The following is a 27,477-nucleotide window of genomic DNA, read 5'->3' as shown; positions in this document are numbered from 1 at the left end:
AGGAGGATGCTTTTCAGTTTTTTTCCCCACTCACCATCTCTTCCTCTTCCCTCAGCGGGCCTGGCCGACATCACTGAGATGGTGCTGCAGCTTCAGGGCACCATGATGAAGATGGAGAACTTCCAGAAGCTCCTGGAGCTGAAGAAAGACCTGACCGGCATCGACAACCTCGCCATCCGCGGCAGGGTTCGGCCTTTTACATTTATTTGTATTATTATATAGACCTACAATCATTTGATCCTTTGGAAAAGTGACTCATCCCGCTGATTTCTGCAGCTCTGATGTTTCTTCTCCTGCGCCCCTTCCAGGAGTTCATCAGGCTCGGCTGCCTCAGCAAGCTCTCGGGGAAAGGTCTCCAGCAGAGGATGTTCTTCCTGGTACGACCGCACAGCCGCTTCTCCGAGTACATTTAAAACCGATGATGGCCAACGAAAATGCAACTGACACCTCTTTCCTTCCCCCCCCCTCAGTTCAGCGACTCCCTGGTGTACACCAGTCGAGGGACGACCCCGGTCAATCAGTTCAAAGTTCACGGCCAGCTGCCCCTTTACGGCATGACGGTATGATCTTCTTTCTTTTCTGCTCAAAGTCGATTTTCTGTCTCAAATATGTCGTCCCGGGTTATTTTGAATAAGTCTCAAGTAGCATTTGAGTGTGTGACAGTGAGTTGTGTGTGCGTGTTTCTGCAGATCAGGGAGAGTGAGGAGGAGTGGGGGGTCCCTCATTCCTTCACCTTGTTCGGACAGCGCCAGTCAGTGGTGGTGGCGGCCAGGTACACAAACGCACACACACACCCACACACACACACATTTAACCAAAGAGTTAATTAAACACACAAACCCAAAATGTACGTTAAAGAGGAAGAAAAGAAAATGGCTGAAGACTTGAGCGGAGCATTTCTCATGAAAGCATTTTTTAGAATGAATAGAAACTATGTGCAGTTTAATTCAGGTCGGCCTCGTTAAAAATGAATCTTTCCTCCACAGGACCTCCGCCACACTTTGTTTGTCCTCTAATGAAATTGAACCGTGTGACCTAGTTTCCATTCAGTCACTCAGGCCCTGATACGGAGGTTTCGCTGCTCAGCACCTACTTTATCATTTTTCCTCACGCGCTCTCTTTTCCTGGGTTTAATAATAATAATAATACCACAGAGTGCAGATGAAGAATAAATAGAATTTATTTAGAATTGTATGTGATCTCTGTGCACGTTTTCCCGTCTGCAGCTGTGCGTCGGAGATGGAGCGCTGGGTGGAGGACATCAGGATGGCGATCGACCTAGCCGAGCAGAGCAGCAGCCCCAGCGATGACCTGCTCTCCACGAGCCCCACCGACAACAGTAAGTCCCGACCCGTTGAAGCATCAAACCCCAAAACACACACACACACACACACACACACACATTATGTCATCGTCGTGACGCAACCGGGCGGTCGGGGACGAGCTGTCGCGGTTTCTGGAAATGTCTCAGAAGGCATCATGGGACAGAGGGACGTCAGCTGGGACCTGTTCCCAGCACCGACCTTTACCCGAAGCGATAACTGCACAATTCCCACAATTCCACACTGCGGCTTTCAGCGCCACATGAAACCCGAACTGTCGCAGGTGGTCTTTCATCACCTGTCTCCCGGCTCGACGAGGCCCCCGCCTGGTGACCTTCGGTTCCACGTCTCTTATTGTCAAACAGTTGAAGAGTATTAACTTACCAGGGATAACAAAAGGGTGTTTTTTTTTTTTTGCTTCTTTCTCCTCTTATTTTATGTCCAGACTGTATGGAAATTGCTTTGATCACGCTTGTTTTGATGCAAACTGATGTCCCAAATACAAATGCAGCATAATTAATTGAAATTCTATTGGTGCGAATCCAAGTTTTTATTTTTTAAATCGTGCAGCCCTACTGTGTGTTTGAATTTAATGGTAATTTATTTATATTTAACAGTTTTATGAACATCTTAATAATGTCAGGAGCTGAATCATAATAGTAATTTATCTTATAATTATTAATAAATCATTATTAGACGTAGGATTAAAAGTCTAAAAGTCAGGAAATGAAGATATCAAAATTCTTGCATGCAGCTATATGTTCTTTAAAAATATGTTAAAGTGCAAAATTCGTCTATACTGTATTCATATTAATGTATTCATCCTTTTAACATTAGAAATAGTTAAATAAGCGGAGTGTTTGTCACCATTATATAATGTGAAATATTCATTATTTAGGTGGCATAAGGTGGAACAGTCATGGGTTTTTTATTTAATTAAAAAAAATGAACCCTTGTGATGTTTATATCAGATCATCGCGTTTGACCTCTCTTGACCTCTCGTCCCGTAGAGCTGTCAGAGGAGGGCGTGGCCGACCAGGAGTCGGAGGAGGAGCTCTGCGGCTCGCGCTCGTCCCTGGAGCGCCAGGGTCACCGCGGCAACACCACCGTGCACGTCTGCTGGCACCGCAACACCAGCGTGTCCATGGTGGACTTCAGCGTCGCCGTGGAGGTACGGCTCTGTGCGCTCTGTTTCCCGTGGTCGTCCTCTCTCCCCCCCCCCCTCCCCTTGCATCACACTTCCTGTCCTGTCCTATGATCTGTCCAGTGTGTAGTGCCTGTGGTGTCTCTCTCTTCTCCTCCTGTCTTATGTCAACATCCTGTCTTTCCTCCACCTCTCCGTCTCCATCGATCCCCTCCGCCCTCTTTTTCTTTCTAAGTCTTCCATTCCCCTGCCCGTGCTGAAGGGGGCAGTAGTGTGGCCGGTGAGTCGATGAGGCCCCTCAGCAGACACCAGGGGCCCTTCTCTCTCTCTCTCTCTCTCTCTCTCTCTGTCTCTCTCTCTGTCTCTCTCTCTGTCTCTCTCTCTGTGATTTGCTGGTAACAGGAATCACAACCTGCCCTTTAGGGACACCTGCTGGAATAGATAGGTATTGCAAGAAATGTCAAATTTGTTGCACTGGCCGTAAGAAATACAAAATAGATCCTGTTCTTGTTTGGGATTTTTTCTGTCCTTTGATAGTGTGTGTGTGTGTGTCTTTTTCCCTCAAATCTTCTTCCTATTGTCACATGGATGTTAGAATACAGAGTTGTGTGCATAAATGAAAACAAGCCTTCAAATTGATTGTTCATTTTGTCAACTGTAAAATGAGGGGGTTATTGAAAACTAACCCTAACCCTATTTAAATACATACAGCATCTAAATATTTGTGGGTAAGGTTTTCAGGCTCCTCTTCTTTATCTTTTTCCATCCGTTGAAACGCTGTAATAAAATCAGCCATGTTTATATTTTCTTTCATCGTGTTTTATTGTTCTTTCTGTCGTCCTCTGTGCCTCCAGAACCAGCTGTCAGGCAACCTGCTGAGGAAGTTCAAGAACAGCAACGGCTGGCAGAAGCTCTGGGTGGTCTTCACCAACTTCAGCCTCTTCTTCTACAAGTCGCATCAGGTTAGAGACTCAGACGATTATACAGTGATCAAGTGGCCCTGTGGTTTGAGATACAGAGCTGTGGCGATGAGTTAAACTGTCCCTGTCCTGCAGGATGACTACCCGCTGGCCAGCCTCCCTCTGCTGGGCTACTCCGTCACCGTCCCGGCCGAGTCGGAGAACATCCACAAAGATTACGTCTTCAAGCTCCACTTCAAGTCCCACGTCTACTACTTCCGATCAGAGAGCGAGTACACATTTGAAAGGTACAGCACTTTGGGTCTTCAGATAAAAGATAAAGTAGCTTTATTGTCAATTTCTTCACATGTTCAAGACATACAAGGAATCGATAGGACGTTTCCCACTCTCCCACGGTGAAACATATAAAGTGCACAGGCACAACAGAGAAGGCAAGACATTTCCTAATACTAAGTAAACATATATCAAATCAAATCAAATCAAAGTTTATTGTCACATGCACCAATGACAGCGTCATCGGAGCGGTGAAATTCTTATGACATGGCAGGCAAACATCTACGCAGTAGGCGACTTTACAAAATGACAAAAAAAATAACATACTATGTAACATAACATATAACATAACATTGTAACATATATCACAGTCAAGTGAATATTAAATTAAGTAATATGAATATATGTATGACATATAACATAGTCAAATTAAAGTCAAAGTTAAATGAAGCAGCAGTTTACAGGGTGAAGGAGTGGGGAATATTAAATAAGATAAGTACATGTGAAGTAAGTGTATTTGTATGATTCGGGAGCAGAACTATTCAGAGAATAGAAAAAAAAAAAAAAAAATGCTATCTAAAATAACATATAACATCATCGTAACATATAATGTAGTCAAGTGAAGCAGTAGTTTATAGGGTGAATGGAATATTAAATTAAATAATATGAATATAGGTATTACATAGGCAGATAAAAGTCCAAATGAAGCAGCAGTTTACAGGGTGAAGAAGTGGGGGAAATTAAATAAAATGAATATATGTGGAGTAACTGTATATAGATTCAAGTACAGCAAAATAAGCTTGTCTAAAGTGTAAAGGTAGTGATAAAAGTGCAAAAAGTTCAAGAGACAGTTTGTTGCAGAGTCCTGAGTGATTTTTAGGGGGGGGGGGGGATTTCAGCTTCCTGTCAGACTGGAGGATATGGCTGGGGAGAGTGAGGGGAGAGAATTTAGCTTCCTGACAGCTTGGTGTATGAAGCCCTTCAGCCCTTCTGTTGCGACATTCTGTTGAATAGCTCAACATTTATATTAACATGCTATAGTTTGTTTTAGTTTATTCTCTTTATTTGTTTTAATTGCGATTGCTTAATTTAAAAAGATATTTAGAACCCAGAGCCAACAGAATAATACATTAACGTGAATAACAAAAATGTTAATAGAAATGCGTGATGAGTTTGGTCCTGATAGACGTGACAATGATTGTTTATCTTGATTTATTAACTGCCGTACTTTGGCCTCCAGGTGGATGGAGGTGATCCGCAGCGCCACCTGCTCCTCCAGCCACCCGCTGCCGAGCACCAGGAAGGAGCTTTACTGATGAACCGGGCCTTCCTCTGTCCTCCTCCTCCTCCTCCTCCTCCTCGCTCCGATCGTCAGATGCCACAAACGCCCGAAAAGACTCTCTCATATTCACAGAATCATGTCACAATCGACACCAATCGTCACACGCACGTCGCTCCGAGGTCGTCACTCAGAAACCTAATCATGTCGTATCATACCGGGGTTTTTTTTTTTCTTCGCCAAAAACTGCCAAACGCAAAGTCGTGCCTACGATGTTTTCCTTCCTGCTCTTTCATTTCTGTGCCGCCGAGTGACATTCACACACACACATGGATTTAACTACTTCCCTGTTTACAATACGGAGGATTTTATCCCTTAAGTGTTACCTTTTCCCTCTGTGTAATATTTCCTTGGTGATTTTAAATATTCTCTATTTTCCCTGTAGAGCAGCACATTTGTGGTAAGGATTCAAACATGTACATAGAAAGGCTTGAATAAGACCGGGATGAAATGAACTGTTGGTGGGAATCTGTGTGTGCACGTGAACACACTCCATTGGAAAACATCCGTCTCCACTTTTTGTACGAGTGACTTTTTGTACAGTACTTTGATACACTGTGAAATGTTCTTCTTCTTCCTTTCCCGCGAGTTTAGTTTAAAAGGCCGACTGAGATTTCACTGGTTCGTTGCCAAAAACTTTCCCCTCTTTGTTTTTTTGTATTTTACTATTTTAAATAAAGATGAGAAACGATTGTGTTTATAAATAAATTAGGAAAAAGGGAGAACATCCCAGAAAACAGCTGTTTTTTGTGTTGTACTGTGGGGATTCGTGAACAGAGCCTCAGTTGGAATTGTATTAGAACAACACAAGGAGAAATACTTAAATTTAAAAGCAGAGCAGGGACAGATTTTTTTTTTTGCTTTGGCCGCTGTGGTGTTTTATAATTCATCCTTTGAATGTTTTTGTCGTAGCAGCTGAGAGAAGAATCCACCTGATCTATCCCGACCTTGGAGAATCTGGCATGAACCCAATCTGTGAACTCAACCTGTTCACACAAGATCAGGGCTTGAAACACATCCAGATTAAAAACTCACCACCCTTTTCTTGACAAAAGGGTGGTGATGTTAAAAACACGTTTGACGGGATGGTTTGGAAAAACTCACAGCACAAGTAAACACGAGGATTGGAGTGTAATCGTGATTTAATAGGTAGAACAGGAGAAACTGAACTGCAAAAAAATACAGAAGTACGATGAATTTAAACAGTTTCAAGTATTTAATATGAGCTGATTCCAGTAGAAAGCTGCAGTTTATGATAGGATAAATCTACATCAAGTGTGTTGTTCCAGATAGAGAACATCTAGTAGGAGTTAAAATCTAAATTTTCTAGTTGGATCATAAAAAATAAAGACATCTCTGTCCAGCTGATGCTCCTCTCCTTCAGTCTCGATCTTCTCGGCTCGCGTACTCCAGCCCGTGATCACCGAGCGAGTCGTAGCTGTCGTAGGTGGGCAGCGAGAGCCAGTCCGGCTGATACGAGGTGGTGCTGTACATCCCCACCTCGGCAATGCTGCCCGGCGCCACCTCCGCCCCCTCCGCCCGCCTCGCCCACGCCTTCACCTCCACCTGGACCAGAGTGCGCTGGTACATGGAGGGGACGGACTCGAAGTCGTCCAGGAACCGCAGCATCTTGTCGTCCACCTCGTAGATCTCCCCGTGGACCCGGTGACCACGGCCGGGCAGGTTGAGGAGGAAAGGGACGTTGTGCTTGCCGGCGATGACGAGCGGGTACCTCTCGGCGGTGAGGGCCGAGGCGAGGAACTCGGTTTTGCCGTTGGCGGCGTCGAACATGCGGTGGTAGTTGGGCTGCCCTTTCTTCAGGGTGCCGTAGACGAAGACGCGGGTCATGAGGGCGCAGGAGAAGAGACCCACCTGGAATATAAAGGGAACACAAACATTTGAACACAACTTGTGCAGGCGGTGGGGGTGCAGACACACACTTAGGGAAGTAACGAATGAAACGGAGAAAATGAAGGAAAACAAACAAAAGCACTGATTAGAGAATAAACATTTTTAGCAGTTTCAAAAAAGACACATACACGTGATGGGACTTTTACATAGAGAAACCATGTCCTGGACTTTGTTACTGGAAAGTTAATCTGTGAGTGTGTGATAGTGGGGGGGGGGGGGAAATCACAAACAAACCTTTGAATACAGTTGTACATACAGCAGAGTTTTCAAGATAAATATAATTCAGAGAACCGGAAAACAACAGTACTCCCTCTGTATTTCAGAGTACAATTCATTATATCAGTGGGTTAGCATAGTTATTGATGCGTTAAAGGGATTTTAATGTTGCAGGGGCTCAAGGTGGGTCTTACCTTTCTACTTGAAGTGTCCCCAGGGGACAATGTCCTCACCTTTAATAAATTCACATGATATAGTTATTATTTATTGCTTGAGTAGTCGATCTGAGAGTGACAAATCTACGATATCTGCAGCCACGGGTCAACATGAGTGAATAAAGTATGATCAAGAGTAGATTTGTAAAAGAAGTACCGGGAATAATGCAGCTGTCAGCACTGGAAACCATTCAATTGCCACGAACACACGCACGCACGCACGCACACACACACACACACACACACACACTACACACACTGTACAAACTATAGGTATGACACAACACACATACCGCAGGAGTCGGATCGGAGTCGTGCTATCGGCAGCTCGCCGGTTGAGCAATGAGCTGCAGACAAAAATAAAAGAGGAAGAGGAAGCGGACTCACGCACGCGCAGTTAAAGTCGAGCTAAACCGGAGCGAAAATAAACAGGAGGGGGCGCCAAAGAGAAGAGGGACATCCAGAACACTGACTAATATTCTTCGTTTTCGTTTTTTCTCTTCTTCTTCTCCGTTTCCTTTTCTCTTCTCTTTCTTCTTCCTCTATTTCTTCTTCTTCATCTCTCAGTACATATATATAATATTATAATTTATAATGATAGCTCGAGCTATTATGGTTGTTGTATTATTGCATTTACTAAATGAAGGAGGGAGACCTGCTTTTGGCTTCAACCCAGGCTTTATAGCCATGATCCGGGTTTTTCTATACAGAGTGTCCTGAAAATAAATGGTGGGCTGGGTGCTCCTTTTAACATTAAGTGAGGGGTGAGTCAGGGCTCCTGGTTGGATGTAAGCTCAGGTTGCCTGGAGGTCTGGCCTGGAAGAAAGGAGGACTCAAATACCTCAGAGTGTTCCTGGGAGATGAGACCCACATTAGGAAAAATTGTGACAATGTCCTACAGATAGTCAAATGTCGATTAATAAAATGGAAGCGCCTGTTGCCAAAGATAGGACATGAATGTGTGTATATATATATATATATATACATTCATTGTTATTGTTATTATTATTGTCTGTAAAAAATAGGTTCAGAAATACGACCATGTGTGGTGTAGGGGAGAATATTGTATACTGACGCCTCCTTTTAAACTGAAGAAGCAGGAAATATAGTTTATTCTTCTTTATTTTTAAACTAGAATTCCCACCCTGTGTTTGTACGCCTCCACCAACCAGTGCATTGTCAGTCCCTCCAGGATCCTGACATGTTGCATTCAGAATAATATGAGGTCACAGTAACCTTTGACCTTTGACCCCTGGAATCTAATCAGTTTCTCTTTGACTCAAAATGTGAAGAAATCCCCTAAAGACAGACTTGGGATGTCATGTTCAAGAGGCCATAAACATGTTTTGTGACCTTGACCTATGACCACCTGAACCAAATGACTTCCTCTGTTATTCTGAATGAACGCTTGTACCAAATCTGAAAGGATTCTCTTGAGGTGTTTTTAACAAAAAGGGTATTTACCAGGGCGAGGGTCAAATGATCACGTTTTGTATGAATTTAATGTTTTCTGATTTAATTCTCACAGATTTGATATTTTTTTAAATACAGACTCGATGATTGTGGACTCTCAAAGTTTCACTGTGAAGTCGTGGCCTCAGCTCTGAAGTCAGACCCCTCACATCTGAGAGAACTGGAACTGAGTAAAAACAAGCTGCAGGATTCAGGAGTGAAGCTGCTGTGTTCTGGACTGGAGAGTCCAAACTGTCGACTGGAGACTCTGAGGTCCTTAAATTCTTGTTAACTTTTCCTTATTCGGTTATAATCTATTTAAAGTGTCTCAGTTCTGCTCTCTGTCCCTCAGTCATCTGTCGCTCAACCAGCCTGTCAGTCACGTCCACCTCATCAACTCCATTCACCTGCATTCACCTACTCCTGATCATTAAGAAAGTGTCAGTAAATAACATGCGAACTGAGGCCGAGCACTCGTACTCCTCACTGTGTTTCATTACAGAAACCTGCTCAGTGACCCAACACACAGAGAAGAAGGATATGAATGAAACAATGGTCCAACGTGTCTAATCGGAGTTTGTCTTGACACCATGACTATCAACTACAACAGGACACATTCAAATATTAATATTTCTTTATCCAGGTTTGAGAGCTGCAGTCTGTCGGAGATCAGCTGTTCTTCTCTGGCCTCAGCTCTGAGGTCAAACCCCTCTCATCTGAAAGAACTCGATCTGAGACACATCTACCTGAAGGACTCAGCAGTGAAGGAGCTGTGTGGTTTTCTACAGAGTCCAACCTGTCAACTGGAGACTCCGAGGTAAGTTCACTGAGTGACTTTTGTAGATCTCATATCTATAAAACAGCATGTATACACAATTGATCTTATTCAGTTCTAATTTAACATAATTACTCTTCATACATAACTTGAATCCATTCATCAATTAATCTGTGACATTTTAAATATTCAGCTACTTGTTATAACACTGAGTTTAGTTCGGGATTTCATAAACTGATCTGCAGGACAGAGAACAGGTCCAAATCTATTTTTACTGAATCAGGACCTTATTTTTAGTCCAACATGACTGATTCATATTTATCTTCCATGTTATGAGTCTGTGCTCACATGAATATGTGTCTGTTATTTTCACACATGAACTTAGTTTAATTTACAGCTAAGTTTTATTCTTTATCCAGCTTGTGGAGCTGCAGACTGTCAGAGATCAGCTGTTCTTCTCTGGCTTCAGCTCTGAGGTCAAATCCCTCTCATCTGAGAGAACTGGATCTGAGTGACAACTACTTGCAGGACTACTTGCAGGACTCAGGAGTGAAGGAGCTGCTTGATCTGAAGCAGAGTCCAACCTGTCGACTGGAGACTGTGAGGTCAGTCTCCAGTCGATGCTGTCCATGCTGTTCAGTCCATGCTGCTTTCATCAGTATTTGACTTAACACAGTCAGTATTACAGTACAGATCCAGGGTCTGTGCTACCAAGCAGGATTTGTGGTTATCAGGTTAACTTCAGGTTTAGTTTTTCAAGTCCTACGAAGCTCGTCCACTTCTTCACGAGAAGTTTTTGAGATGCAGAGAGGTGGTTGCTTTTCTACTGTTTAACCCAAAGGTGGCGCTGTGGTATAACCCAAAGCCTTTATATTCAGTCTATGAGTTAAACACATGGATCATTTCCTCTTTGACAAACCAGATGTAACAAGAAGAAAAACATCTGTTACTACTCTGTTACTACTTGTCTCTGCTTTAATGCTCAATAAACATCCTTCCACGACTTTGCTGGAATCATGACTCTGCTTTTCTTTCCTCTTGCAAACAGGTGGAAACATCACGTCCTTGGTGCAGGTAAAAGAACAAAATCAGCAAGTTTGACATAGTGGAAACAACCAGAAGAAAAGTGAAGGTCACATTTACAGTATGAAGAAGAGTCGATGAAGAGCAGAGGATCTTTAAGTCTGAGGAAACTGTTTAATATATATTTTACCATATTTATTAGAAAACTGACCCCGAGTACGTTTTATACAAACATAGATGAAGATTCTTGTTGCATGTTCTCGACCACCATCTCAGAACAACCACAAGGGGGAGACTGTAGCAGGCCTCTGGGAACTACAGCATGCTTGGGAAATAATTGATGATGGGAGGTACACAGCATAGAGGAGTGACAGAAAGTGTCTCAGAGATGATGTCCTGAAGACAGTGGTAATTTTGGGCCTGTTGTGTTGTACAGTTTGTGTTATTTTGTGGAGACACTTATCTCAACATGATGATTTCACTTCATTTTCAAGCCCATTTCAGTTCTTTGTGACTTCAGGATAAGAAACGTTTGACAGAGTTCTCACTGTACGGAGAGGTCATCATGTGACTTTGTTATGATCCTCAACATCCTCTGTGTGTACGCGTGCGTGCGTGGGCGTGCGTGTGTGTGCGCTTTGTAAATCTAGCTATGGTTAAAGTGATGTTGAAATACAAAATGTACGTTTGTTAATGACCTTAGAAAGGAAAATGAGGATTTGTGGTCACCAAAAACAAGATATTTAATGAATACTTGTGCATTAGAAGGGCAGCGATACGGGAACATTAAAATAAGGATACCATACAAAAATCAGTACATATATAGGTTCGGTCAAGTTATTATTATTGCTGTTGTATTATAATTAACTAGAGGGTTATACTTCACTAAAATCAGTGGAGATACATGCTTTATATTATATCAAATCAGTTATATATAGCATATATAGAAGCTGTAGTTTTTAAATCATCCTCGGACTCTTTCTGGAAGACGTCGCTCACGCACGCTGACGTCATCACGTTCCGCAGCCTAGCAGCCGCGGTACACACGGCGTAAACAAAGCGGGGAGCTACAACCCGGGCTAAAGCTAACTAGCTGCTGTTCCGTGAGTAAAACAGCTAATGTGGGCTGCTTCAAATGAGCTGAGACAACAGCAGCTCTATCACACTACTGCGTTTCAGCGTATGTGTGTATCAGAGTAGAATCACTCACGCGTTGAGACTGGTATTAAACGCGTTGACACGACACCGTTACAGCTAGCCACGTTAGCCACATTAGCTTCCACTAGCCTCATCTAACGGGACCTGGGACTCCGTGTTTCTGGAAGTTGCCCGTCGCCCAGGATCACGTTTATCGACAACACACATGGCGAAGGCGGTTTGATTCTCCCCCCGCTGCCCATGTCGACCTCCGGGGAAGATGTCAACGTCGATGCCAACACGGATTAGCTCGCTATGTAGCTAATTGAGGTTTCCCAAAGTTGGATCCATCGAGGTGTGACCGGGTCCCATCCGAGGGGACGCCCCGACCGCAGTCACCTGGAGTCGGCCTGAGATGTTTAGCCTCATGGCGAACTGCTGCAATTGGCTAAAACGCTGGCGAGAGCCGGCCAGGTGAGTTGTGTGGTGAAGCCCTGTGATCCTGCTGCACAGATCCAACTTTGACAGATGCAAACAGGTTGTTCCTGTGGTTACATCAGGGGAAAGAGATGGAGGCTGGCTGTAATGATCTCAGTTTCTTTCCACTTCAGTTTCTGTAAATTATAAGGAGGCGACATCTTTAGATTTTACAAATAAGAGACTTTATCCGAACACTTCTGCAGAATTTTGAGACTTTCAGGGGTTCTAGCTCCAAAAAATGAACATGTTGTGTATTAACACGTTACAATCCGTCCAATCCCATACAAACAAGATGGGAAGAAGAGAGAACCCACCAAAATCTCAATTATAGAATAACAGGGCATGCATTAAAGCTCTAACAGGGCGAGGAATTGTTTAGTCCAGTTTAAAATGCACTTCACTAAGTAGAGGTTGCATAGAATATACCCGACGTGCAACAGATATTCTTTGACAGATGACACCCTACTCCATAGCTTTGCCCTATGCCCTTTAAATCAGTGACTGGTTGAGAATCTTCATCTCCAATACGATCATCCTGGATATGCCTGATTACCTTAAAAAACATACACAACAGTGTTTCCTTTCTTACGGCCTCAATATTGCGAAGAACCTTCTTCTTACGCACTGGAGCGACTCACAAATACACTTTATTTAGAAAAAGAATAAGATCCACCCTTTTTGAAAAAGCTTCACTATTTCCACAGGAGCCGAGCTTCCTTCATTCACGTCCTTTCACAGACAATAGTAATTAGTCAGGCCCTCTCATCCTACTTAAGCGGAGAACTGACGAGGAGCGGAGCGGGACAGGTTTTGTCTCGGTTTGTTTTTTTCCTCCTCTTAGTTCTTTTGTCATGTCTCGTGTTTTCTGTTTTATACACATGCTCAAGAAAACGAGGTATGATTGCATCTGATTGTGCGAATGTCCGTCCACTCACATAGACGTCTGCACGCCCTGTTTAATTCATATCACCATATTGAGTAAGGAAATATTCTCGAGAAATATCTCGAGAATATAAATCAGCTCCTCATCAACCATTCTTACTATTTATGCATAATCTATTTAGTATATCCTCAACTGCTGGAATATCACACACATCCGAGTCTGTCAGTCAGTTTCTATCCTAATTTATTTAGATTTTTAACTCAAGCTGGACATCTGCTTTATTCACAGGTGTTGTGGTTATTTCAGCAATGAATGTGACACGGTGGATTGTAATCCGATAACATTATGAATTCTAAGAACAAACCTCGTACTCTGACTTTTTTTAAACGGCATCAAAGCCACACCACAAACTTATTTCTGGTGATGATTGTTCTATTTTGTGCAACTGATAGATAGGGATTTTGGTGAATAATCTTTAGTAAATGAGCCAATTTGATTTTATATTAAGTATCTGGGGTTTTGGTCTGTTGGTTGTATATTATGACATTGTAGAAGCCAATTAGAGTCATAAATCCAAATCCAATCGTTCATCATATGTAAGAAAGGATTCAGTGTCTCCTCGTTTTTGTTCTTTTAATGAACATACTCTCATCCTTATTGATCTGAGGCATCTTGGATTACTGTTTACACTCAAACAAAAAGGTGTGAGGCACTAAGATTTAATCGACGATGCTTAACCCACGTGGTACCCGTGAGGCATCTGATCCTATGGACTTAGTCCGAAATCCTTCACTAATCCTGCAGGCAGGTCTGCTCAGGGCGTCTCTTCCTCTTGGTCCGTGTCTGTGACGGGTTTGTGTCAGCGAGGGCAGTGCAGTGATGGGTTAGCGGACAGGGGACGGGAAGCATCTCGCTGTTTTCGGAGGTTTACGCAAAGATGATGAAGGCCACTTGGCTCCAGAGGACGGTCAGATGGATCGTGCGGTTGTTGTCTTTTTGGCGCAAGCTTCAAAGTTAAGTATGCAGCCGGGAGAAACAATTTGAATGATGCTATTACCGTGTAAGCATCCACCAAAATCCTGCTTTTAAGGTGCCATGTTTTTTTATTTCTCTTTGATGGATCCTTTCAAAAAAGTGGCTCCGGGATTAAAAATATTGCTGTGAGAGCAATTACGCTTAATAATATCTTTTGCAATTGAAGGTGCAAGTGTTGCATTTCTTCGATAAAAAGATGGTTCCCCTTGTTTATCGAAGTTTTCACTTAGATATCTGGTCGTTTGAGAAACCCCGGTGGTAGCTGCGGTTCCCGTGCCGTCTTTGCCGTCCAGGTGTGTGCATGGTGCGTTCCTGCAGAGACGACTGAGCGGGCATCTGCTCCTTTGTTTGCCTGCGTTGTCCTGCAGGAAAGCTCATCTTGGCTCACAATACAAATACCAGGCCCGGCGTGCATTTGTTGGTTTTCGGAGGACTTAGAAACAAGATGTGTTGTTTGACATATTCATTCCAGAAGATAAACACAACAATTAAGTCCACAACCTGGTAATTTCAAGGCTAAACATGCATTTTACACTCGATATTGCTCGTAAGCCAGTGTACTGCATTTGAATTTATTAGTTTAATTAGTTTTCGCTGACCTTGTGACTGTTGCTGACCCAGTCGGCCTGCAGACATCTGATTGCGTTGGTCATTCAGATTATTAACTGGCTTATCTGTGCCCCCAAATGCGTCATGGACACTAATGCCAAGTCGATTCTGTGTCACGGACACAGCACATTTAGATGCAGGGCACCGCAGACGCCATCAGGTGAACCAGGGTTTTTGTAGGAGTGATGTTTGTGTTCATTTGTCCTCTTCTCATCTCACAGGAAAGTGACTCTGGTGATGGTGGGACTGGATAATGCAGGGAAGACGGCCACAGTGCGAGGGATCCAAGGAGGTTTGTTATAGATATTATAATGTTTGGTTCTCCATATATTTTAAACTGGAATCATTTGCTATCATACAATTTCCCTTTACTCTCCTCGGCTCTTATCTTTCCCCCCAGAAAATCCTCAGGATGTGGCTCCAACAGTAGGTTTTTCCAAGGTCGACCTGAAGCAGGGCAAGTTCGAGGTGACCATTTTCGACCTGGGTGGCGGGAAGCGAATCCGGGGCATCTGGAAGAACTATTACTCTGAGTCGTACGGCGTGGTGTTCGTGGTCGACTCCAGCGACGTCCAGCGGATCCAGGAGACGAGGGAGACCATGGCCGAGGTCCTTCAGCACCCGCGCATCGCCGGCAAACCTGTGCTAGTGTGAGTGTGGTATTCCCCCGGAAATGATGCTGTATTACACACTTAAACATTTATATTTTAAAAATGTTTTGAAAGTGCGAAGGGATTTAAAAAACTGTCTTGACACTTTGATGAAAGTGGAAAGGATGAGGACATTATAGAGGCATTATCTAGGCAAGTGGTTTTATAACTGTCCTTGCAGCTACTTTACCTTTCTCTTCAAAGATTGAAGGAGCTGGTTGAACCGGCAGCTGGTTCAGCCAAATCAAAGGAGAGTGCAATGTGTTCTTCTATTTGTTTGCTTTCCCCCCGCACGTCAGCACTCAAGGATATCTTTGTATTCCTCTGTGCGTTCAGCCTCGCCAACAAACAGGACCGGGACGGAGCGCTGGCTGAAGCCGACATCATCGAGAACCTGTCGTTAGAGAAGCTTGTCAACGAGAACAAGTGTCTCTGTCAGATCGTAAGTGTTTGTGCACCTGTTGGGGGAACGGCAGTCGAGTGGTGTTAAGGGCATTTGGTTTAACTGCAGTGACACCCACATATAGACTAAGAGACAAGTTTATTTTCTTTCTCGACCGTTGCACAGTGTAAGACGGCAAGTCCTTTTAGAGGATGCTGCGAAACTACAAGTGCTGGCAGCATCTAATCTCTGATTATGTGCTCCCGCGCCAGGAGCCGTGCTCTGCAGTCCTGGGTTACGGCAATAAGATGGACAAGTCCATCAAGAAGGGCCTGAACTGGCTCCTCAGCAACATCGCCAAAGACTATGAGGCGATCACCGAGCGCGTGCAGAAGGACACGGCCGAGCAGCGCGCACAGGAGGAGCAGGACAAGAAGGAGCGGGCGGAGAGGGTGCGGCGGATACGAGAAGAAAGGTTAGGAAAACACAAGGGGCCATAAAAATAAACCAACATCTCTCCACTGTAAAAGCCCTGTCCCGATAAGAGCGGCTAAAAATCACACGTGAACATGACAATGGGGAAACCATGAGGTGGAGACAGATAAGGAAAGAAATTATGTCGGGACAGATAAAAGAAGGAGGAGATGGACAGAGGGAAGTGATAATTGAGGCTGGGGAGAAGTTGAAATGTCAAAATGCCAATGATTTCTCCCCTCTGTCTGTAAAAGTATATTTCCCCTCGCTTTCTTGTCCTTGAGTTAAAATGAAAGGGACCTTTCTTTTTCCGCTTTTTGAATGTATTCCAACTGGATGTTGACATCTTGTTGTTTCTGCAGAGAACGAGAGGAGCATGAAGAGGCAGAGCGAGAAGGCCGGCCAATCCAAGAGGAGCTTGATGAGGAAAACGTTCCGAGCCCCTTCCAGCCAATCGACAACGTCATCACTGAGGTGTGTGACTGTTGGTGTACGCACAACTGGAAGGTGTCGTGTTGTGTTGGAGCTCGAGTCGAAGCATTCTGTATTTCAAAGGGCTCAGGGATGAGGGTTTCATTCTCCTTTCAGAACGAGGATAAAGAAAAGGAGAGGAGGCGGCAGAAGGAGCTGCAGGAGGGCAGGAGTAAAAGCCCGAAGGCGGATGCTGATCAAGGGGAGGAGGAGGGTGAAGAGGGCGAGGAGGAAGAGCCAGAGGATTCAAGACCAGCGTCGGAAAGCGCAAGTTCAGGTGAGTGATACAAACAAACTGAAACGAGTGTTTTAAAGGCGCTAAAAATCCTACCAGCAGTCTGTAATGCAATCTCTACTGAAGTCCAACCGCTGTCTGGTGTCTCATGCCCGAAAACCTCTCTGCACGTTTCAGCCACAACAGGCGAGCAAAGCAAGAAGAAGAAGCTGTTTCTGAAGAGGAAGCACCGCGTGGACCCCCTGGTGACGGAGGACGGGCCGGCGGAGAGCCTCGTCCCGCCGGCGCCGCCAGGTGAGTGTGGACGTAGATCCCTGAACGTACGCCTGCATAGACTGATTCCAGTGGCTCTCCCACAGTGCTGCTCGTACTTCAAGTTACCACTAATGCGAAACCAGTTAATTCTTGTTACTCCCGGTCGTTTTCCACCTACAATCCAGTGGGAGGCTTTTATTTTGAAGCAGCTACAGGAAGTGCAAAACATTATTTAGAGCCTGACCAATATGAATTTTTGAGGGCGTATAAACACAGATATTTATATAAACAAAAATTTAACATCTTTTTTTTTTTTCATAGTATTTTGGTGTGAAATATACATTCTTTATCTGCGAACGTGAGATATGGGTCATATTGGCCGACTTTTATTTTAGTAATCAAAACAGGATGATGTTTCTTTTATTGAATTTCTTTTTTATTACTAGAAAGTAGCAGGGCTGTCTCTGTGTTGTTCCTCAAAAGCTCTCAAGGAGCCACATGCACCAGGTCCTCCATCTTTTTTCACTCTGATGAGTTTGTGTGTCTCTTTTTAATTTTTTTTAGTGGGATGGGCCACACCCAAAGCTTCTAGGCTGCCAAAACTAGAGCCGCTGGGGGACTCGAAGCATTCCGGTAAAGCTGCTGTGTGACGCCTGGTCATGCTCCATCCCTCGTTACCCTCCACAGTTCGATTTCATGCATTACTCCCCTTTTTTTTGTTGTTCAGCCCAATCAGCCATTAACCTCCTCGCCTAACCTGGCCTGCGTGTGGATTAACCCGTCCATTGAATGTCACGGCTCGGACTCAGTGTTTCCTCGGTGGACTTGCACGTTCCACAGCAGCGGTGCTGAACGGAAGGGAAACACTGAAACCTGCCTCGCGATGTGTGTCGCCTGTTGATCAGCATCACAGACCCACATCGCTGTCTCTTTTTTTCTCCTCCTGCGTCTCACCAGGCATGTGTGTTGAATGTGTGTGGCTCCTTCATGGTGGCAGACGTCCTAATCCACTCGAAGGCCTGTTTGTGTGCTCATCCACATCTGTCCTCCGTCCGCCGCACCTCACTGTCTCCCTCATTCGTGTCCTCCTAACAAGAGCTCAAATTGACATTGTTTGAACTCCAGGTCTCAGTGGATGTCGTTCACTAATAACGCCCAACCTTTTTTTCTCCATGCCCTCCACAGACTTTTTCAAGAAGCCTCTCCCGCCGGTCGCGAACAGGCCGCAGCCTAACGGTGACGCTCATGACATCGTTTGCTAGCCTCTGTTCGCTGAGGTTCCAATCACTGCTCTCCCCTTTTTTTCTTGCTTTCTGTCTCAAGCGGGCAGCGGCTAGTCGGCTCCGGACACAACGGACGACTCGACGCCCCGGGAGCCCATGGACACGCGGCCGACGTGGAGCGCAGCAGCGTCCCGGGAGGCGACGTCCGGCTCAGAGGCTGAAAGCTCGGTTCCACGGACTCACACGGCTTCATGTGAAACCTCGCACCCGGCTGAACTGATATGTGTCGGGTTCTGAGCTCGGCCAGCAGAAGCACTTTTGGTGCGGAGCTGTTCCCACAACCGCTAGACTGAAACTGTATTTTGTATTGATAATATCAGTGTTAGACAGCTTTGGACTCCGTGTGTCCAACTGAGATGCTTTTAATTGACAAAGAATGTAAATATGTTTATTATTATTATTTCATCCATTTATTTGTTGCATTTTTTCTGTGTTGTAATGTGCGTACGATGTTGTGGATGTCGGTCAATAAGCAAAAAGGTCTTAAGTGCTTTGAATTCGATCTTTAGAAACATGACAAATAGTTCCCTGTTTTTTAACAGTGACGTGAACTGAGGATGGAAACGAGGATGATCTGTAAAATAGGACTATTGGAAACATGTTACACTACATCATGAACTGGTCAGTTTTAGGAATGAGTGTCTCCACATTTCAATTGATGATTGTAAAGTTTTTACGGCCGCCAGACAGAAAAATACTTATAAGGGAAACGTTACACTACTCGGCAGCATCGTAAAGCAGCATATCTTTTTATTTATTGTTAGGAATGTCAACACGTGAATATATATTTGTCTACAGGGCTACAGATTGTTCGATACTTTCCGCTGTTCACATTGTGTACCTGCTTTTAAAAGTGATATTTCCCCCGAGGCAGGAGCCAGCCTCAGAGGTGGCCCCGAGGAGGGAGCCGTGGTTGCTCCGACTCCGCGCACCTTCTCCCTTGGAGAGTAGCGGGGAAATAGCTGAAATCAGGAAAAAACAACAAATCTGGAAGAAAAAAGAATGCCCCAGTTAAGTTTCTCGTTTGAAGCGTTTGCAGCGGGACACTGAGGGAGGAGAACGTATCTCTACACCAACACCTGGAACTCCCGGTACTGGCCCAGAACACATGAGAGTATGTGCAGGCCTTGAAATATCACTTTAAAACCACAGGGAACATTCACTCTCTTGTTAATGAGCTCAATAATTGAATACATATTTTTTCTACCCAGCTTGAATTTTGTAACGGCACAATTAAAGATTGTTTCTCGTCGATGGCGGAGTGATTAGAATCTGTTTTGTGTTTGTTCTACTGCAGGATTTCTCCATCACAAGCAGCTGCGGCTGCTGTGGAGCGTTGGTTGTGTTTTCTTTTGGGCTCAGCGTGAACACGCGTCGCTTCAACTCCCGGCTTCTGCTCAGAATACATATGTCAGTGTTTATCCAGTGTTTCTGGTGCTGGCTCTTAATGCAGATGCAGGATCAGTTTTTCTAAATGTAATTGAAATAACCGTACAGCAGATCTGAAGTACACAGCTCAAGTAAATATACGTTATTACTTTAATTCACCGGGAGACACAAGAATAAGTCACAGAAGAAAAATTGTAAATGTGGGGGACCGACAAATATCAAAGGAGATATTTGTTTACATTTTTTTGATTAGGTGGCGTTTGTACGTCGATGCAACATTTCGTTCAACCGGGAAACTGTAGAACAAGATTGATTTCTGAGATTGAACGTGCCCTCCCCACCCGACTTCCACCAGATGCCTGTCAGATGAGACACTAGAGGCGTTCACTGTGCAAGTGGGTGACATCCGGACGAGTGTGATTCCCTGGGAGTGTGGTGCCGAGGCGTTTCAGGAGGTTTCCACTCTCTAATTTCATTGCAGTACAAAAAAGATGTATAAGGTTTTGTCTTGTCAACTTCATTTAATTTGTAAATATTCGTCCATTCCTGCCATTCAAGCCTGCTGCCAATAGAGTGATTAAATGATGTTGTGATTGGAAACAGGCGAAGTCAACATGTGATAGCAATGCGGTGTCCAGAAAAGGCCTCGTCCTTTAGGAGCAGAGATGTGCTGAGGATCGCCAGTTTGCCAACGAATGGGTGAGAAAGTTATTGTGAAAGTGTTCCTCGAAGAAAGATGGGAAGGGATTTGGATATTCACCCCTCTGACTTACTAACAGTGCTCTCCGATATATAACCACAGGGGCTCAGGATTACTTTACTACGTAGTTAAGTCCACGAATGCCAGTTGAAACTTCACCGTGCCAGAAGGAAGCCGTGTGTAAACCGTGTCCAGAAGCGCTGTCCACTTCTCTGGGCTCGAAGGCGTCTGGGGAGAAATGGACGCCATGTGCTACCTGACCAGAGGAGTAGAATGACACCTTCATCACTCGAGAATGGCAACATTACAAAGTGGTAAATCTTTACTGTCCCAGCTTTTTCCTAATATGCTGCAAGAGTCAAAGTTAAAATAAGTGTTTATTTAAAAAAAACACTAGAAAATTCATGCTTTTGTGTTGTCACCGTAAAACAGGTCAAAGATCATTTACACATTTAAATGTAACAAACCGTTCAAAACTTTTCTGATTTGGGCTTGTAGAGTCACTTTTATTAAGTTGATAGAAACTGTTATTTATGCAAAAAAGAGCATATAACAATTCTTAGAATCCTGTTGAGTGTTTGCTGATGTTCAGGCTGTGTGACTTAGTGTGCCGACACCAGAAAACCAGTGTGCAACGTGTGCAACGACCTGGATTCCCATCATCAACAATGACAGATGAGCTGAAGCGCGACCAGATTTTGAATGAGCGGCTTCATTACGCAGCTCTTCAGGGGGAAGGGGGGGGGGGGACGCGGGTGAGACAAATGTGAATCAAAGCAAGGGATCACAACAACCGGAGAACGCTATCGAGAAACTTTGACTCGCGTTTGACAAATGGCTGTAGGTCTGCCTGGCGACCGGCTCTGCATTTCAACGAGTTCACTATTAATAACAGATACTATGAAGTGTGTTTACAGGGAGCATCGCGTCTCGTGACTCCCTGTCTCCCAGAGTGAACGAACTTGTGACAATTATAAACACACCGAGCCGGGATTCCTCTCAGCACTGTGGTGATCTGTCACGAATACAAATCAAAGCGCCCGAGGGCCAAACATATTCCAGTGTGGAATGAGGCTGAATGATATTAAATACACAAATCCCCCCCACCCCTGAATCTTCACGCTACAACGGGCAGAAAAGCACCTGCTCTGAAATGACGGATAACACAAAATGTTAAACTATTTCAATTATTTTGAGGCTTTCAGAAGTTATGAACCCAGTGTTGACAAAGTAATTAGATGTTTCCAGTGGCCTGCCCTCATCTTCTGTGATAACGTCTTCATGCAGACGCAGCAGGGAGAGAAATGCACTGAAATTCTGGCACCCTTGTTGCCTTGTTTTCCAAAAACAACATTTAAAAACTGTAAAATTTAAGATTAAGCATATATGTTTTCTATATACAGGAAAATATTGCTATTTAATAAAAATGACGTGAGATATTTTGTAGAAACCACCGTTAAATAACAGCTATATAATGGTAATTTACAAACTTAACTATAATTTCATAGTTTCACAGAAAAAACATTAATTCTAAAAATACAAGTACACGTCTGTCTATATCATTTACAGGTTTGCTTTTTCCATAAGATTGCAGTTAAGAAATGGTGTTCTAGGATTTTTTTTCAAGACTTAAGAATCAATAAAGATAATTATTTGGAATAGAGAGTATGGCATCCTCATAGGGACCTCATAGGGCTTCATGATATTGACAAGAAGTTGCATCCTCTGTCCTTAGACCCCTTTATTTGAAAATTGAATGAACCCAGGAACACAGAGGAAACCTCATTTTCCAACAGGCGAGCGATATGTCTTTCAGCAGCCGGAGATAAGACGCAGCAGAGGGAGAAATATCAACTGTAGGGTTCCAATGTGTAGATACGGAATAAAGTGAATAAACACACTGGCCAAATTATTTCACAGTTTTCATCTAAATCCTAACAAAGATGGTGGCCATGCAGGAATAACATGCTTCCTCGCTCAATATGAGATTTACGATCATTAATATAACACATGGCACTTGACACATCCAAATCGTAATCAATCAATCAATCAATCAAATTTTATTTGTATAGCCCATATTCACAAATTACAATTCATCTCATAGGGCTTTAACAGGGTGTGACATCCTCTGTCCAAAACCTTCCTGTTTTCATTGATACACATGACTGATTTTACTGAAGATTCTTAGATCTAATATGAAAATTAGATCTAAGAAAACCTGACCTTTATGACATTTCTAGCCTGGATGCCAGACGAACTTAGCCCCGCCCACAACATTTGAGGTCGGGAAGTTCGGTCTGGAGTCGCTCCGTTGGGGAGAAATTATGCCCGACTGGGCCAATCAGATTGTCAGGGCGGGCTTTATACGATGATGGACAGATGATCAACGGTAACGTTATCAACCACGTCATCAAAGTGCCCTTGGGTTGAATTCGTTTTCAACAAACATGCCTGCCGCTGGAGAGCTGAGTCTGTTTTAGAAGACATCGACATCGCTAATCCCTATCACGCCGGCGCTTGGCTGTTTACACCGGACACTGAAGCGATGCTGAACCGCCGGGCAGCGCTAATAATATCACCCGTTGATCCAGTAGATTAAAAGCATATACTTACTTGTTGCTCCAACATTAAGCAACAGCGTCCCAACATTTGTCTTTCTTGGTGTTGTCTTTATACAACATGTTCCGAGGATCATACAACTCTCTGTACTTCTCCACTTCAATTATTAATTTAATGTCATCCATGTTGAAGAAATTCGCTGTTTGCTCAGTTAAATGTCGGGTGTCGGGGGTAAATTACGTATTCTCCACTCAAGCCTATGTGGAGAATACGTAGCCCCCTCTCTCTCTCTCTTTTTATCTGTATCACTGCTTGTGTGGCTGTAGTGGATGGGCAGAGGGGGACATTTAATAATGTCATTGGTCAAATTAAAACTCCAGGACAACAGAAGGGGACTTCAAAGTATGGGATGCATATTTGATCATTTATATCATATAAAATATGTCATCAATATAGTTTAAGATCGTTTTTCAGTGTGTTTCCTGGTGCGATACACTCGCGGCAAGCGCAAAAAATAGACTGGACGCCGAAACGATCGCTGCACGGCGCGAGGCCGCCTTGGCGCAGGGCGGTGCTTCAGCCTCCGGTGTGACCCGCACAAAGTTTTAAAGTTTTAACATGGGAGTGGATGGGAGCCAGCTGTTATTTAAGGCTTGGCGCTGCGCTGAAGCGCCGCTTCGGCATCGCTTCAGCGTCCGGTGTGAACCCGGCGTTAGTAAATAACTCACAATGCGTTGTTTAACATACGTCACATACTACGTTGCTCTGATTGGTTGGAGGTCTATCCAATTGAGCGAAGAGGAATTTTATTTCCTGGTCAGTTGAAACACGCCCCATAATCACAGCCCAATGGATCGGTCTCAGACTCACATTCTGACTAGAATTGTGAGTCTGACAACGTCAGGCTATGACATTTCCGTTATGTTGCTACTTCTACACTAATCCCTTGTTTAAGCTTTGTACATATGACACAGTTTCCCCAAATAATGAACTAATTTCATTTCATCTCGAAATGCCATTTGCATTTCCATGGAACAGACAGTATCTTTCATCCAGACTCTAAAAGAAGTCGTCTTGTTCCCCCTGAGAGAAAGTTAACAATTATTTGGTGTTTATTCTAATCCGGGTTCTTACTGTGACACATTTCCAACAGACATCCCCTCATCCAGCAACAAAAAACAACATTTAAAACCTGTAAAATTGAAGATTAAGCATATATGTTTTCTATATACAGGAAAATATTGCTATTTAATCAAAATGATGTTGGATATTATGTAGAAACCACTGTTAAATAACAGCTACATAATATACATTTACAAACTTAATTTCTTAGTTTGACGCAGGAAAACATTAATTCTAAAAATAAAAGTACACATCTGTCTACATCATTTACAGGTTTGCTTTTGCCATAAGATTGCAGTTAAAAAATGGTGTGCCAGGGTTTTATTAAGACTTGAGAGTCAAAAAGGTAATAATTTTGAATATAAATCCAATATGTGACGATGAGGAATCCTCTAAGGATGGTGGGGGTAGAGCCTACTCGCAAGTCTCCACGACCTTCTCTTCCATAACTACAGCCCGAAATCTAGCCTTAGACCATACACCATACCCTCCCCTTACCACATTTGCAGAAATTGGGTTTTTCTCTTCTGAAGGTCGTACCTGCTCTGGGATGGCACCATTCGATCGGGAGTGCACACATTAGTGGGGGCAGAGCCTACTCGCAAGTCTCCACGACCTTCTCTTCCATAACTACAGCCCGAAATCTAGCCTTAGACCCGATGCCATACCCTCCCCTTACCAGATTTCCAGAAATTGGGTTTTTCTCTTCCGAAGGTCGTAGTGGCTCGGGGATGGCACCATTCTATTTGGGGTGCCCGCATTAATGGGGGTAGAGCCTACAAGCAAGTCTCCAGAACCTTCTCATTCATAACTACAGCCCGAAATCTAGCCTTAGACCCGACGCCATACCCCCCCTTACCAGATTTCCAGAAATTGGGTTTTTCTCTTCCGAAGGTCGTAGCAGCTCGGGGATGGCACCATTCTATTTTGGGTGCCCGCATTAGTGGGGTAGAGCCTACTAGCAAGTATCCAGAACCTTCTCATTCATAACTACAGCCCGAAATCTAGCCTTAGACCATACGCCATACCCTCCACTTACCAAAGTTGCAGAAATTGTTTTTTTCTCTTCTGAAGGTCATACCTGCTCGGGGATGGCACCATTGGATCGGGAGTGCCCACATTAGTGGGGGCAGAGCCTACTAGCAAGTCTCCACGACCTTCTATTCCATAACTACAGCCCGAAATCTAGCCTTAGATCCGATGCCATACCCCCCCTTACCAGATTTCCAGAAATTGGGTTTTTCTCTTCTGAAGGTCGTAGCGGCTCGGGGATGGCACCATTCTATTTGGGGTGCCCGCATTAATGGGGGTAGAGCCTACTAGCAAGTCTCCAGAACCTTCTCATTCATAACTACAGCCCGAAATCTAGCCTTAGACCATACGCCATACCCCCCCTTACCAAATTTGCAGAAATTTAGATTTTTCTCTTCTGAAGGTCGTACCTGCTCGGGGATGGCACCATTGGATCGGGAGTGCCCACATTAGTGGGGGCAGAGCCTACGAGCAAGTCTCCACGACCTTCTCTTCCATAACTACAGCCCGAAATCTAGTCTTAAACTAAATCTAGTCTTCAAAACTTTTTAAAACATCTTCGTGGTTTTGATTAAGAAACTTATGTCGGGCTTCCAGAGCACATTCCTGGATGTTTCATCGACCGTAAGATTATTTTTTTTTTGTCAAATAAATAACTTTAGGCTGAGCGATTTTGAGTTTCCATCACAAATCAACTTTTAAAAACAAACTTCATTAACTTCTATTAATTATTAATGATTCTTGTCACGTGTTCAAGGAGAATTGGCAGAAGCTGGCATGTCCGATTTTGTACCGACTAAAAAGTGCTGGCTCATGAGATCCCCGGCCTGATTCCACTAAAGCAATGTGCACCTATTGGTTAAAAGGAATAGAGTTAATGTAAATGAAGAATTGTCGCCGCGAAGCACTCGAGCCGGAGCCGGAGCTATCTAAGTGCCCTCATCTACAAATGCACTTGGCTGTGCTAATGGCGGACTTATTCCAGTGTCACATTATTAATATCATTTCTGATCCACCGGCCCCATTGCCTGTTGTAAGTACTCATCTCAAACAAAGGAGGAGACGCACTCTGCTGTTAGTCAGCTCATTTCCCGTGTGTCGTCCTCGTGGCGTTTCGCCATCAGCCACCTGATTGAGACACAATGCGGAAGGGGCTTGATTGAGGTCAGCCAAGTAAATAAAGCAAAAAAGAAAGTGGAGGTTAGCAAATGGCAGGGGGAGATGCAGAGCGGCAGTAAAAGAAAAAGAGGGAGATTAGGGCGGGGGAGGCAATGAGAGGTGGAGGCGGGGGAGAATAAGAAAAGCAGATAAGGGATAATGAGGTGTTCGCGCGAGGAGTGATGGAGAAACGAAAGGAGAAAAAAAAGGTGTAATAATGGGCGAGCGGTATTTGGGGGAGAGATGGAGGAGATAAGGGTGAAAAGGGAACGGGGGGGAAGGCTGCTGTGTGTCTGGACGAGTTCAGCAAAACTCAGCATAGTGGGATTGTGAGGAAGCCCAACACAGATGGAGCCTGCGGCGTTTTGAGGGGGAAGACGAGGGTGGCTTGAGGGAACTTATTGGCCAACAGTGAGGCAGCAAGGGAACGAGGGAGGTAACAAGGGAACGAGGAAGTTAACAAGTGATTTTTAGCATCCGAGATAGGAAGGTCATGTTTTCATCCCTTTCCTTGAACTTTTGTAAAAGGCTGGGACATGGTACGAAGATGAACCAGTTTACTTTTAGTGTGGATCCAAATTAAGATGTGAATTTAGGAATACTTTTTTACCTTTTTTTTATAGTTTTCGTCTAGTTTTTTTGTTTATTAGTTTAAGGAAACATGAGCCTAAATCCGACTGACACTCTGACAAGTGGTCTTCTGTGCCAGAGCGCCAACAGGAACCCTCCCCGCACCTGATTGGACGAGCCCGCGGACTGCCACCGAGTCCTGCTTCAGGGCCTGCATTAATAAAGAGTTCCAAAAGTGAAAATTAGGTATTAAGTAAAAAATCCTTCACTTTTACTCCCTTTACAAAAATCAATTTAACACTTTTGCTTTTGACTGGAGAGCGGTTTTGTTAAGATCAGCTTGAGGGGAGTGTTAGGGACCGGAATACTGATCCTGAGACATGTTTGGGGGATGACTGTGGAAAATATGAGGGGTCATGATGAAAAATGTAGGTAATCACATCCTGTACATCTTAATTCAAGT

At 44.0% G+C, this 27,477-nt stretch overlaps 3 protein-coding genes and 1 long non-coding RNA gene across 11 annotated transcripts in view; 3 read left to right on the top strand and 1 right to left on the bottom strand.

Annotated features, from left to right (window-relative positions):
* The window catches only part of LOC133933239 (FERM, ARHGEF and pleckstrin domain-containing protein 1-like), a 48,476-nt gene extending 42,738 nt beyond the window's left edge, over nt 1–5,738 (top strand). For both annotated transcript variants that reach the window (XM_062380192.1, XM_062380191.1), the window contains exons 20-28: nt 56–186; nt 309–377; nt 471–560; nt 690–772; nt 1,227–1,339; nt 2,333–2,493; nt 3,321–3,428; nt 3,522–3,673; nt 4,900–5,738. In XM_062380192.1, coding sequence (XP_062236176.1) covers nt 56–186; nt 309–377; nt 471–560; nt 690–772; nt 1,227–1,339; nt 2,333–2,493; nt 3,321–3,428; nt 3,522–3,673; nt 4,900–4,975 — 983 coding nt within the window. In that variant the 3' untranslated portion in view covers nt 4,976–5,738. The remainder of the gene's footprint in view (nt 1–55; nt 187–308; nt 378–470; nt 561–689; nt 773–1,226; nt 1,340–2,332; nt 2,494–3,320; nt 3,429–3,521; nt 3,674–4,899) is intronic.
* A 457-nt stretch (nt 5,739–6,195) lies between these two features.
* ggact.3 (gamma-glutamylamine cyclotransferase, tandem duplicate 3) lies at nt 6,196–7,723 on the bottom strand. 3 transcript variants are annotated; one of them, XM_062380199.1, is made up of 3 exons: nt 7,634–7,723; nt 7,320–7,358; nt 6,196–6,870 (listed from the first exon to the last, which is right to left on the bottom strand). In XM_062380199.1, exon 3 carries the CDS (start codon nt 6,844–6,846, stop codon nt 6,379–6,381), a length of 468 nt encoding a protein of 155 aa, XP_062236183.1. In that variant the 5' UTR covers nt 6,847–6,870; nt 7,320–7,358; nt 7,634–7,723; the 3' UTR covers nt 6,196–6,378. The 3 variants fall into 3 exon arrangements, with proteins under 3 accessions (XP_062236183.1, XP_062236184.1, XP_062236185.1); XM_062380200.1 differs by lacking the exon at nt 7,634–7,723 and adding an exon at nt 7,498–7,624; XM_062380201.1 differs by lacking the exon at nt 7,320–7,358 and having other exon boundaries at nt 7,634–7,702.
* Nucleotides 7,724–11,604: 3,881 nt separating this feature from the next.
* On the top strand, nt 11,605–19,736 carry arl13b (ADP-ribosylation factor-like 13b). Of its 5 annotated transcripts, none has more exons than XM_062380194.1 (10): nt 11,605–12,201; nt 14,956–15,026; nt 15,135–15,384; nt 15,721–15,826; nt 16,039–16,241; nt 16,603–16,714; nt 16,829–16,988; nt 17,124–17,240; nt 17,766–17,834; nt 18,387–19,736. In XM_062380194.1, exons 1-10 carry the CDS (start codon nt 12,143–12,145, stop codon nt 18,461–18,463), a joined length of 1,224 nt encoding a protein of 407 aa, XP_062236178.1. In that variant the 5' UTR covers nt 11,605–12,142; the 3' UTR covers nt 18,464–19,736. The 5 variants fall into 5 exon arrangements, with proteins under 5 accessions (XP_062236178.1, XP_062236180.1, XP_062236177.1 ...); XM_062380193.1 differs by lacking the exon at nt 11,605–12,201 and adding an exon at nt 13,919–14,104; XM_062380195.1 differs by lacking the exon at nt 11,605–12,201 and adding an exon at nt 13,920–14,104 and having other exon boundaries at nt 18,525–19,736.
* Nucleotides 19,737–20,655: 919 nt separating this feature from the next.
* The window catches only part of LOC133933242 (uncharacterized), a 96,595-nt gene continuing 89,773 nt past the window's right edge, over nt 20,656–27,477 (top strand). Inside the window, exon 1 of the long non-coding RNA XR_009912040.1 lies at nt 20,656–20,887. This is a non-coding gene — a long non-coding RNA (uncharacterized LOC133933242). The remainder of the gene's footprint in view (nt 20,888–27,477) is intronic.

The sequence above is a fragment of the Platichthys flesus genome, chromosome 22, assembly GCF_949316205.1.
Source record: "Platichthys flesus chromosome 22, fPlaFle2.1, whole genome shotgun sequence".
In the NCBI taxonomy this organism is placed as follows: Eukaryota; Metazoa; Chordata; class Actinopteri; order Pleuronectiformes; family Pleuronectidae; genus Platichthys; species Platichthys flesus.
The sequence above is the reverse complement of the archived record's forward strand: the minus strand, read 5'-3'. Positions and strand labels throughout refer to the sequence as shown.

Excerpts from the sequence above, each read along its gene's own strand:
- ggact.3 (XM_062380199.1), bottom strand. The coding sequence starts at position 6,846 with ATGACCCGCGTCTTCGTCTACGGCACCCTGAAGAAAGGGCAGCCCAAC.
- arl13b (XM_062380193.1), top strand. The coding sequence starts at position 14,028 with ATGATGAAGGCCACTTGGCTCCAGAGGACGGTCAGATGGATCGTGCGG. Across the intron at positions 16,715-16,828 it reads TCGACAACGTCATCACTGAG|AACGAGGATAAAGAAAAGGA; the intron begins GTGTGTGACTGT and ends TTCTCCTTTCAG. Across the intron at positions 17,241-17,765 it reads CGTCCCGCCGGCGCCGCCAG|TGGGATGGGCCACACCCAAA; the intron begins GTGAGTGTGGAC and ends AATTTTTTTTAG.